This window comes from Setaria viridis, chromosome 8 (genome assembly GCF_005286985.2).
Source record: "Setaria viridis chromosome 8, Setaria_viridis_v4.0, whole genome shotgun sequence".
Taxonomy (NCBI): Eukaryota; Viridiplantae; Streptophyta; class Magnoliopsida; order Poales; family Poaceae; genus Setaria; species Setaria viridis.
Window position 1 is genome coordinate 17,285,525 of NC_048270.2, and position 13,262 is coordinate 17,298,786.

The following is a 13,262-nucleotide window of genomic DNA, read 5'->3' on the forward strand; positions in this document are numbered from 1 at the left end:
TTTCACTGGAGCGCCACCGGACGAGCCTCCAGGGGTGACATTGCAAAACCCCAAATCTTCTTAGGGTCTATCACGTAAAATTGTAGGACCTATCTGTAAGGTTTCAAAATTTCCAAGGGCCTAAGTGTGAAATGTTTTATCTTTTTTGTTTTACTTTTGAATTAAAAAGGCTAAAACTTTGGAAATGCATAGGTAAATGTAGAAAACTTCTAAAAATACAAAAACTTTGTTAGACTCCTGGTGATGAGTAGTTTTACAGAAAAATGGTTTTGGACATGTTACTGTTGTGTTTTTCCCTTAGGATTTTATTTTTGTGTTTAAGGCAATAAATGCTTTATAAATCATGGAAAATGAGAAAAATATGAATCCACCTTAGTTGATTTACTTTTGCCATGCTTGTTCTGAATAGAACTTTTGCAACACTAGTTTAGTTGTGAAACTCACTGAGTTGAGTTAAATGCTTGAATGCTAGGTCTGATCTTGTTATTTCCTCTATAAATGGAAGGTAATAGATAAAAATACAAGATCACTTTTGTTAGGTTCTTGGTGCCTCTGTTTATCTAGGAGAAATACTAGCTTCTGGTTTCTATATGTTTTAACTTGCTTATTTAAATGCATGTGAGTTAATACACTTAAAATATGGTAAATGTTACATTAAGTTGTTTAAAAATTAAGAAACAGGATAACTTTCTAAATGAGCTTGGAGCAACCCTAGAGGTACCCCACCTTCCTTTTTAAAGCTTTAAATGAAGTACACTTTACATATGTGTACACAATCACCATTAATCAAACCCAGGGTTTGAAACACGAAAGCACTTTAACTTACGAAGAACTTAAGTTTAAATCTTGTCTAGGTGAATGTGGTCATTGTAAGCTTTACACTTCTGCAATAATATCTGAAACGCATCTTGCATATGAAATGGTGAACCTTGAATTAGCATATGCATCTCGTGTAGAAGCGAATCTCGCAGAGGGAATGTACGAGCTGCTGCCAACAGTTGAGGAGGAATCTGCTGTGGACCTACTGATGAGGACATCACATGCTCGGATACAACCATATTGGCATCTTTTGACTCCGAGGTGAAACAATTCTTTATCATAATTATATGTGATACATTTGATGAATTGATGCTGCACCATGATGTGTATTCATTGTCAATTTCAGAAATACATACATGGATCAAAAATAGTGTTAAACACACATGAAAAGTATGCAGGACCAAAGAAGTAGATTGGGGGCCAAGTCCAAGTATTCGTAACGTCCTCCACGAGGCCACCACATCACCCAAGGAAAGAAAGAGATCCAATCCAACAAGTTTTGGTGCTGGATTCGGACTGCAGCTCTAGCCCAACTTGCAACAGCCGCCACGACCTCATCCAGACTCCATTTTGGGCGTTCAAGTACTCCTTGGAATCCATATGAAATATATTTTCATATGGATCTGGACTCATGTCCATATCCACTCTGAGGCGGCCGTAATGACCAAAATACTACTGAGAGGTTTTCTGTCCAGAGTGCTGCGTCGCCTTATTTTGGCCCAATGGGTCGTGTATCAAGTTGGGTCCATTAGGGATGTGTTCTAGGGTTGGAGCACGACCCCAACACCCCCTGGTCATCCTCCTAGGTATTAATAAGGATTAGAGCCGCCACGAACAGATTGGGTTTTGTTTTGTTGAAAGTTTAGCCATTGCTACTTCCTTGTAGACGCGTGTGTCGACTAGACCATCCGTTCTACTTGATTCAGAACCCTAACTTTGTGAGTTCAGATTGGTTTTCATCTCCATATTTGCAATTGAGTTGCTTGTTCTACTTGTTCTTGCTTGTTCTTCGATTGCTTGCAGGACGAGTGCCCTAGTGGCCGGGTGACGCGCTCCACAAGATCGCGGCAGCCATTGGAGGTGGTGTATCGGTTGCTAAGGCGCAGCTTGGAAGGCTGTAGTCGGGCTATGAACGTTGTCTCCATCGACCAAACGAGTTATCCCACGCCTCTCATCGAAAGATCGGGAATCAACCCTAGTGGGTTCATACCAGTTGGTAATCAGAGCAAGGTTTATCGGTGAGAGATTTCCAATCCTTCGCTGTTTTACTTTCCCATAGTCCAGAAAAAGCCAAAAAAAATAGTAGATTTGTTTACCCACAATCCTATAAACCCTTTGAGCCTTTGCTAGCACTACTTAGTTAGAGCTTGTTGAGTTTTCGGTTGCATCGGTTGTGTCAAGTTGCTGGTCTTAGTTTTAGTCCTTTAGAGCTTCGAGTTCTTGTCACGTTCTAGTCACAGCCGTGTGCTACCATATAAAACCTTCTATTGGCTGAATCTGAATACATGTTTGTGTTCAAGTTTGAGTCCTACTCCGAGTTTGTTTAAGACCGAATCCCACGTGGTGCTGAGTTCGAGTTGGAATCGGTTTGGAGTTTGAATTGACAGCTGCCTTGTTGCTGTCTTGAGTCCAAATCTGATTTCTACCCTTTCAGAAAAAGTTTGTGTGGTGTGTGACTCTTGTGAAGTCCTTTTGTTCATATAATCAGATTTGAGGATCCCCTGAAAAAAAAGAAAAAAAAACAGAAGAAAAAGGAAGAAAAGAAAGACAAAAAAAATAGGAAAGAAAAGGGGCTGTTCGTTGTGCTTCCTTATTGTTTTCCGGTGGTGTGTTGTGACTTCCTTTGTGTCCAGGCTCGCATCTCTAGCACGGTTTAGGCTAGGACCAGCACAGTACCACCGTTGAACTATTATTCAGCTTGCTTTTGTGACTAACGTGGTGCTAGTATATTTCCTAGCTTAAGCCCACCTACAGCTCCACATATTCGACTACAGCTTAACAGGTTTTTGTTGCTGCGGCACCGATACACTTCGCTCCACGGTTGTGGACTTGTTGGTTGCCGTCACCTCCTATTTGGCTTGGTAAGAACTTGTAAGGGCTTGTTTTAGCAAGTTGTGTTTGAGAGAAATTACAATCGAGAAATCCTAGTAGTTGACAGGAGGATAAATACATATTGTTTTGTGTTTCTTGTTTTCTACTAATCATGGCAGTTGATACGGAGATTTTTTGAGCCATTGAAATTAGATCCTCATATTCAGGATGTCATTCAACACTTGCCATTATATGATGGTAAGTTTGATCCTGAAGCTTATATTGATTGGGATATAAAAGTAGATAATGAATTTGATCAGCATGACCTGTCCAAGAAACAAAAGATTTATATTGCCTCTAATATTTTGACTGAATTTGCCTTGCTACAATGGGAACACATTTGTAGGCGTAAGAAAGTTCTAGAATCTTGGGAAGACTTTAAATTTCTTTTTAGAGATGCATTCATTCCTGAATATTATGCTGATTATTTGCTTGCTAAATTAGACAACTTGAGGCAAGGTAGTAGGACTGTGAAAGAATACTTCCATGATTTTAAAATTTGTATCATGTATGGTGGATTAGATGAATGCATGGAAGATGTGATGAGTCGGTTCATGAGAGGGCTCAATTCTGAAATTCGAACTTTGTTAATTAGCAAATCATGCATGCATATTGCTCAATTGTATTGTCTTGCTCTCAATGCTAAAAAGGAGATTCTATTATCTGTGAATACTTGCAATAATGATGTGACCCATAATGTCCAAAATTTGTCCACCCTGCATGCTAATGAAGAGCATCAAATAGTGGAACTCAATGTTGATTTTCCTTTGTCACAAAATGAATTACTTGTTGTTCCTTGTGATAAAGAAGACTTGTGTGATGATGACTCTTTTACTCCTATGCCACAAGTAACGAATAAGTGTGATACTTTTCATTTGGAAACATATAAATGTGCTAAAGAAAAGCTTTTTCATCCTATTAGTTGTGCACAAGATGAACTGAATTTGCTATCCTGTTTAAATACTTTGGGTTATATTGAATTTGATGTTCTGTGTAATCTAAGTTGTCTAAAAGAGAAACTTAAATTTGATTCTGGTTTGCCAAGCTTTAATCATTGTTCGCTTCATCCAATTGGCAAATACGACAGCAAAGGAGAATATTTGGTGCATAAAGTTTATATTTGCTCTAATTTGAAATATCCTTTTGGGCTACAATACCATGATCAAATAGAGGGCTGCACTAACACTAATAATGTCTTGCAAAGTTTTTCTAGTTTTTCCCATATGCAATAGGGTAAGATCAAAGAAGGGGAGCATTACTGGTTGTGGCCATGCAACATTGTCGTCACTCCGTGCTCCAACATCAAAACAAGCACCTTAGAATGCCATTAGAGCAAGTCGAGGACGACTTGCAGCCAAGAAGGGGAGAATGATGAGGACATCACATGCTTGGATACAACCATATTGGCATCTTTTGACTCCAAGGTGAAACAATTCTTTATCATAATTCTATGTGATACATTTGATGAATTGATGCTGCACCATGATGTGTATTCATTGTCAATTTCAGAAATACATACATGGATCAAAAATAGTGTTAAACACACATGGAAGGTATGGAGGACCAAAGAAGTAGATTAGAGGCCAAGTCCAAGTATTCCTAACGTCCTCCACGAGACCACCACGTCACTTTTGGCCCAAGGAAAGAAAGAGATCCAATCCAACACATTTTGGTGCTGGATTCGGACTGCAGCTCTAGCCCAACTTGCAACGGCCACCACGACCTCATCCGGACCCCATTTTGGGCGTTCAAAAACTCCTTGGAATCCATATGGAATCTATTTTCATATGGATCTGGACTGATGTCCATATCCACTCTGAGGCGGCCGCAATGACCAAAATACTTCCAAGAGGTTTTCTGTCCAGAGTGCTGCATCGCCTTATTTTGGCCCAATGGGCCGTGTATCAAGTTGGGTCCATTAGGGACGTATCCTAGGGTTGGAGCACGACCTCAACACCCCCCTGGTCATTCTCCTAGGTATTAATAAGGATTAGAGCTGCCACGAACAGATTGGGTTTTGTTTTGTTGAAAGTTTAGCCATTGCTACTTCCTTGTAGACGCGTGTGTCGACTAGACCATCCATTCTACTTGATTCAGAACACCAACTTTGTGAGTTCAGATTGGTTTTCATCTCCATATTTGCAATTGAGTTGCTTGTTCTACTTGTTCTTGCTTGTTCTTCGATTGCTTGCAGGACGAGTGCCCTAGTGGCCGGGTGACGCGCTCCACAAGATCGCGGCAGCCTTTGGAGGTGGTGTATCGGTTGCTAAGGCGCAGCTTGGAAGGCTGTAGTCGGGCCATGAACGTCGTCTCCATCGACCAATCAAGTTATCCCATGCCTCTCATCGAAAGATCGGGAATGAACCCTAGCAGGTTCATATCAGCTACACCAGATTGATGCCGAGCAAGACCCTAGCCAGGCTTCCAACGAGCTCCCCACTAACCTAGATCAGGAAGGCAAGCCCAGAGCATAACCCTAAATTTAAAGTTCATGCAATATCTATGCTACTTATGTTTGTGCTTTTAAGTTCATAGGAGTTGATTGAAACCCTAGTTGCATGATCTTAGGTATCTATGTTTGGGCACTAGTGTGATAGGTCGAGTAGCTGCAATGCTAGATAGGACTCGGTAAAAGTCGAGTGATTTACTGTCACTCGCGAGTTATAAGAGTTGCTTGATTACTTATGCTACAACCATAAGCATGACAGGCAGGGCCGGGCTTTTGGTCTAAATTGGTGGATTGCCCCATCTGTCTAGTGATAAATATGCTAAGGCTGAAATGTGTCGGCGTTCGTCGTCAAGTGTTTGAAAGTACTAATTTCATACCTAGTATGGGATAGGGAAGCCTAGTACCTGATTGAACCAGGACGCGGGAGTACCTCCCCACTCTCTCTGGAACTTAGTTCCCCTGGTGCACCATGTGGGTACAAGTGCAGTCATAGTACGGTGACGATCCGAGACCGTGGGGCATTGTACCCAAGGGAAATGGGCTTGACCACATGTTTGGGAATTGATGGGGACGGCTGACATGTGTGGGGCCATTGTGGTACACAACGTCATGGGGTTAGGTTCACCTTGCAAGGTTTAAAAACTCGATTCAAATCGTCTACCTCTCATAGTATAATACTACTTGATCACTGTGCTGCACTGAGTAAGAAGTGGAACGGAGAATGATTATCTTAATGATGATGCTTGGAATAAAATGTCTTGAACAACATGCTTCCTTAGAACAGGTGCTTACCTAGAATGAATAACCAACTAGAACCTGATGCTAAAAAAACCCCTCAGCCAAAAAGCCTTGCATGCCTAGAAGTTGGTGGAGTAGCTACCACCCAACGGTTAAGTCTCGTTGAGTATTAGTATACTCAGCCTTGCTTGTGGCTTGTTTTTCATGTAATGTGGTAGATGTCAATGTTTTGTGCTGCTAGCTTGACTTGGCCGACCCAGCTCCCTTCGGGGTGGACGGTCGAGTGGAACCCATCCTCACTCGGCGAGGATCGTGGTAACTGATGATATCGCTGCTCCGACGTCTAGTTATCATTTTATTTCCGCTGCTTAAACTTTGAACAAGTTTACTTTATGCACTTTTGAACTATTGTGGTGTGGGACCTATGTTTTAATCTACTGGATTGTTGTAATCTTTGGACTCGCCTTCATGCGAGTATGCTTTGTTTCGATCCGAGACATGTGGTTTATCGGGTGAAACCCGACAGACTACAAGATTGACTTCATTAAAGTGTCGGTTCGCATGTGAGGTGACATTGAGTACACTTTAGCAAGGTTAATTTGGGTGGTTCTGCCACAGCCTTCCCTCAATTGCTTGATTTGAAGACCAAGAAAGAAACTCAATTCACCAATCATAGATATTTCAAATTCCTTAGACATCATGTCACCAAATTCCTCACAAAAGATTTCATTAGTAGACCCAAAAATGATATCATCAACATAAATTTGACAATCGAAGATATGTTTTCCTATTTTCTTAGTAGCCCGATAGTCCACTAGGGGGTTACCCAAGTGGTTGATCTGTAGGCAGAGGGGATTATGAAACCAAGAACCTGAAGGTGATCGTGAGAACACAAGGGACACGAGGGTTTTAGAAAGGTTTGGGCCTCTGGAGAGTAATACCCTACATCTTGTATGCTGATGGCTTATATTGCTTTGCACTAGTGCATGGTTTACAGATTGATTAGGTTGCCCTTAGGAGGCACCCATAGCCGCCTTATATAGGCTAACAACCTAGGGTTACAAGTCAGTTTGAATCTAATCTACTCGGTTGTTTACATGGAAGGTAATCGCAGTCCGATTGCAGTACGTATCCCCGCAATATCTGGGCTGATTCGAATCACCCGGTCTCCTGACGTGTACTCCAAGTATCTTCACGTCCTTAGCCCACACAACCTAGTCGGCTGGGCCCACTTGTCAGGTTAGGCCAATATGCAGGTCGGTAGAGACTCATAGGGTACCCATATCCCTTAAGCCCCTGAGTGATGTGCAAGCGGACAGGAACCTGAGGTCATCGCAGCGAAGCTTGAAATGAAGTCGGCTGAAGCTACGATGGCATCATAGTGATGGAGAGGCTGCGCAATGCTCAAAAAGAAGAAAATCCGAGCAAACGCAGAGCCATATACATAGAGCGAAGTCATGTGTCGAGTTCATGGATGGCGGGCATCCAGTGAGTCGAGGCAAAGGACTTGGAGGGCATCGCAAGACCCACTCCATCGGAGCAGCCCCCGAGCAATGAAGCGATTAGAATAATCGATCCAATGGTCAAAGAAGAAGAAAGAATTGAACCCAAAACGAGTCCAAATGCTTGAACATGGATAGGCAAAGCCACGGAGGTACGCTGACCAGAAGTAGGCACCCAGCCCTAAGGATGAGGACTGGCGGAGCCGCAGAGGCACGCCGACCTGAAATCGGTACCTAGCCCCCGAGAACGAGGACTGGTGGGGCCACGGAGGCAAGCAGACTTGAAATAGGTGCCCAGGCCCCGAGGACGAGGATTGGTGTGGCCACGGAGCCACATCGACCTGAAATAAGCACCCAGCCCCCGAAGACTAGGACTGGCGGGGCCACGAAGGCATGCTAACCTGAAATAAGCGCCCAGCCCCTGAGGACGAGGACTGACGGAGCCATGAAAGCATGCCTACCTTAAATAGGCACCCAGCACCCAAGGACGAGGACTGGCAAAGCCACGGAGGCACGTTGACCTGAAATAGGCGCCCAACCCCCAAGGACGAGGACTGGCAGGACCACGGAGGCATGCCGACCTGAAATAGGCGCGCAGCCCCCAAGGATGAGGACTGATAGGGCTACGGAGGCACGTTGACCCAAAATAGGCACCCAGCCCCCAAGGATGAGGACTGGTAGGGCCACAGAGGCACATCATGACAAACGTAACGGAAAACCCACGGACTCCATTCGACGCGTGCACAGCGGTAACAGAAAACCCGCAAATTTCATCCGAAGCGTGCGCCGTAATAATGGAAAGCCCGCAGATTCCGTCGCTAGGTTACGCCGTTGTCTTCAAAAACCCAAGGGGGCATAGATCCATTTTCATTTCTATCTGCCACAGTTGCGTCGCTGCCACCACAGTTCATAGAGCACATCGCTACCGTGCCTGCGAACCCTAGGCCATGCCACCACAATTTCCATTCTGGTCGCGCACACTTCGCCACTGCCGCTCGAGCCGTTGCACTGCTGCCACCCGAGGTGCCATGCCGCCATATGCGCTTCAAGATCATTGCAAGTATTAGATCCAAATCGCAAGGAGTAGAAACCGAGGAAATGGCGCAAGTGCATATTCCAGATCCATCCTTAGTCTGGATAATGTCCATGATGATGGAGGAGTGCATCCAGGCGCTCGTCGACCAGGGCCTCCTCGGGCCCAAGGTTTTACTGGACTAGAAGCCGACCACTGGGCAATATTTCCCCATAGAGTACAAGACATAGACACTAGTCTTCACATCGTTCTTCGAGCGCGGATTCAGAATCCCATGCAAGGATTTCTTCTGGGGTTTTCTCCTCTACTACAACATTTAGCTGGTACATCTGAATCCAAACTCAATTTTGCATATTGCTATCTTTATTCCTCTATGTGAGGCCTATTTGGGCATCCCCCCGCATTTCGATCTGTGGAAGTACTTGTACCAATTGAAAATCTTGTCAACCAAGGAGAAACTGAGAGTGATTGGGGGATGCGGGTTTTCTTTTGCGGCCAAAAAATGTCCAGGAGTACTTCAACCTCTAGTTGAAGGAATCCAACAAGGGCTGGCACAAAGAGTGGTTCACAATAGCCAATCAGTAGCTCAAGCTCCTGCTGAGTACTGGATATAGGCCCGTGACCATGCCCGAGTGGTCGAACTAGCCGACCTTGGAGGAGCAGGTGCAGGTGAAGCAGTTGTTCGCGAAGATCACCGACTTGAAGGTGTGCGAACTCATAGCCGGAGCTGTCAGCATAAATTTTTGTCGGAGATTGACTCAGCCGATCAAGAACTGGGTCCATCTGGCGTATGAGTACACTAGGCCACTGGTCCTGACCTGAGAGGTCCAGTGAAAGGTGACCAAGGTGGAAATTGCCAATCGGGTCAGCAAGTTTTTTGGTGGCGTTATCAGAAACAAGAGCTGCCCCATGGCTTATTCCCTCGAGAGGCTGCCGACCAACCCAGTATGATCTTAACGACATTGATTTGCCATTCTTTTTGTGTTGTTGTGTTGTTGCTAACTATTCTTGTGGATTGACTAGGACAACGAATTTGAATTCTTTTGCCCTGTGCTGCTTTATGGAGGGGTCGAGCAGTAGCGGCCCAAGGTCCGCCCAATGACCGAGTCCCATGAGTCATCTGCCGACCTTGATTGGGAGACGGACTCCTCCATCGAGTCGGACGAGGAGATGCTAGAAGAGGTCAGCCAGGCTGAGGGCTCCAACCTAGTAGGATGCCGAACAGGGCAAGTTGTGAAGAACCTACCGGCCTACCAGACTCAAAAGCCGAGCGGCAAGAGAAAGAATATGGCTGACAAAAAGGAGAAGCGGACGAAGATTCGGACACGCTGAGCCCAGCCGCTAGGAAGAAGAAGTCTGAGCTCCTTGAGACGACGGCGGCCGACGCGGAGCATGTCAAGGAGATGTTGAAGGTGAAGATTTGCGGAGGGTCTAGCGGGGATGTGACGACGCCACGAAGTTTTGGGTGAAGAAGAAGAGCACCATGTAAGTGCAATTTGGTTATACTATCTAGCTTGTGGTTGTTTTTGAGCCTATCTTGGTGTTGTTTTGGTGGCTGTCTTGGTTAAATTATTGCTTGCATCGAATGCAGGACTGTCGTGCTTGATGATGAGTCTGGTACGTAGCTGACCAGTTGCTCAGCCTAGACCAAGGGGGCGAGTGGCTACACCGTTGAACAGTCGCCGCCTCCAGAGGTCGTGGCGGAACAAGATTGTCGCACCAGAGAAGTTGTACCCAATCTGGTGCTGCGGACGCTGCCGTGGTCGACCCCAAGGTCGAGCATGTTCTTGATGAGGGAGCTAGAGCCGAGCCTCACCCGGAAGAAGTGCCTAGAGATGATCCGCTGCCAGAGAGGTCCACCGGGGATGCTGACGCTGGCGTGCAAGGTGGAATAGATCTTGATGGCTTGACCCTCTCTGGGTCCAACCTTGCTATGGACACAGAGCAGGACAAGAAGGATCATGCCAGGCTGTGGCAATTATCATCTGAAATTTCTGAGCTGCTATTGTAAGTGTGCTGACCAACTTGGAGAACTTATATCTGAAATCCATTCTCTTTGTAGAGCTCTAATTGTTGAAATGTAGGAAGGGTCTTGCCGAACATGCTCATAAGAGGGCGGACGCAATCTAGCATGCCGAGCAGTATCGCCTGAAGGCGGAGCGCCTTGAGGCTGACCTCAAGTAGGCCGAAGAGGACACCACAAAGCATGCCGACCAATTCTGGCAAAAAGACCTAGACCATGCCTTGCAGGAGCAGATTCTTGAGGCACACTTGAAAGGTACATTATGCCAACCCATCAACTCGTTTCTGTCTTCGGAGTCTTGATGCTGATGTGTGCTTGTTCAAATGAGCAGATGCCAAGGTGAGGGAGCAAAGGCTCAAGCGACGCCTCAAAGAATAAGAAGATTTGAATGGTCGTCTCGAGCAAGAGCATGACGTGGTGGTTCACCGTGAGTACGCTATCGCAGAAGCTGACTTACGGCATGCACAAAGATACTAACCGCTGCTTAGAGGCTACAATGCATAGTTTGCAGCATGACCAACTAGTGATTGTAGGGTTCGAGGTGGAGCTGGAGGATCTTCGTAAGGCAGCCGGCTATGTGATAGACATGGTCCAACCAGGGACCGACCCGACCACGCTGATGCCACTACTTGATCGGCTTAAAGCCATGCCTAGTCGGCTAAAGGAGCTGCTGAAGGACACCACGGTGGAGTGCATCAAGAACATCTTGGCAATGCTGAAGACACACTTCCCACGGATCCCCTTGGAGCATGCTGAAGGAGGGATTGCATATGACTTCGATGCAGAGAGTATTCCAGAACTGGCTAACCAGTATCATGATATAGCAGAAAACATTGTCGATGATCTGGACCTGTAAAATTAAACTGTGTGGAATCAAACTACATGATGTGATGTAATTGACTTAATCGTATCCGGAGAGAAAAGAGGCTCCATCCCTCCCTTGGTGTATACGATAGGACAAGGTGTAGTTGAGGCTAGTAGTCGTTAAGCGCCTAGCCTTGCCTGACGAGCATTCTGCTAAGACTGGATCTCGAGCTTGTAGGAGGGGTGAATGCAAGGTTGTCTAGGTTTCACGAGCTAGAACGCCGACCACACAAGTTAGTCCTATTGCCTGGAGAGGGGGAGGAGAAAGGATGCGAGACCCAAAGATTGGCACCTCGGGGAAGCCCTCGAGCTTGAGAGCGAGTGGTCTGTCAAATAGGTCGGACAGTCCCCGAGCATCGGGAACAGCTCGGGCAAAAGAACAATAAGGCACTAGGTACGCAAAGAACCTCGGAGGTTTTATTCATTCAATAAAAAGAAGAGAAAAATAGAGTACATAGATTTTGAATCCAAACGGGAGAAGCACCGTATGTGCTGAATGTTCCATGGGTTCAGGACAACTGAGCCGTCCACCCATTGGAGATGATAGGTGCCTAGCTGGATGACTTCCTTAACGATGAAGGGGCCCTCCCAAGGGGTGGCGAGTTTGTGCATGTCCTTGGTGGACTGGATCCGGCGAAGCACCAAATCGCCAACATTGAAGAAGCGTTATCTGACATTTCGATCATGGTAGTGTCGTATCTGCTGCTCGTGGTGTGCACGCTGGATAAGAGCTGCCACTAGATGCTCCTCGAGGCTATCGGATGGTAGGATGGCCTCCGAGCCGTACACCATTGAGAAAGGGGTGTAGCCGGTAGCCCTACTTTTCTGAGTCCGAAGACCCCAGATAACATGGGGTAGCTCGCGTAGCCACTTGGTGGCATATTTGGCTGCGTTGTCAAAGATGCAAGACTTAAGCAACTGGAGGACCATCGCATTCGCACGTTCGACCTGGCCCTTGCAGCACAGGTGTGCTACTGAGGAGTAGTACACATCAATGAGGTTGTCCTGGCAAAAGTCCCAAAACTCGGAGCCTGTAAACTCCATGCCAAGGTTGGTGATGATCCTATTTGGCACTCCAAAGCAGTGTGTGATTTCCTTCATGAACTGAGCGGCTTTAGCCGTATCAATGCTAGTGACAACCTTGACCTCAATCCACTTGGTGAATTTGTCAACTGCCATGAAGATATGGGTGTAGCCGCCCGGAGCAGTCTTGACGGGTCCAACCATATCCACCCCCCAACATGCAAAGGGCCAGGATGGTGGGATGGTGTGCAGGGCTTGTGCTGGTAGGTGTTGCTGCATGGAGAAGAACTGACACCGTTGGATGAGCTCCGTTGCATCGGCTACTGATCTTGGCCAATAGAAGCAAGAGAAAAATGCTTTGCCGACCAAAGTGTCTGAGGCGGCGTGGTTCCCACATGTGCCTGAGTGGATCTCGTGAAGGACATCGATGCCCTCATTGCGCAAAATGCACTTCATCAAGATGCCTGTGGATGCGGCCTTTTTGTAGTGTTCCTTTCCGATGATGACGTAGTTTCCACTACGCCGAGCTAGTTTTTAGTGTTCTATCTTGTCCTCCGGCACCAGCTGGTCGGTGATAAAGGCTATGAATGGAGCGCGCTAGTCTTCTTTCACCTCAATCATCATGATGTCAGTGGGAGCTAGGTCAGTCGGAGCCTCAGCATTGTCATTGACCTGGTCCGGGTCTAGAATCTTGATGTAAGATTGCCGGAGATCTTGCAC

General features: G+C 46.1%; 1 protein-coding gene across 1 annotated transcript; it reads right to left on the bottom strand.

Annotated features, from left to right (window-relative positions):
• Positions 1 to 12,185: 12,185 nt before the first annotated feature.
• On the bottom strand, positions 12,186 to 12,746 carry LOC117834342 (uncharacterized). Its single transcript, XM_034713942.1, has one exon. The coding sequence runs from the start codon at positions 12,744 to 12,746 to the stop codon at positions 12,186 to 12,188; it is 561 nt and encodes a 186-aa protein (XP_034569833.1).
• Between the last annotated feature and the right edge of the window lie 516 nt (positions 12,747 to 13,262).

Bases quoted from the DNA above. Each gene is read 5' to 3' on its own strand.
- LOC117834342 (XM_034713942.1), bottom strand. From the start codon at position 12,746: ATGGTTGGACCCGTCAAGACTGCTCCGGGCGGCTACACCCATATCTTC.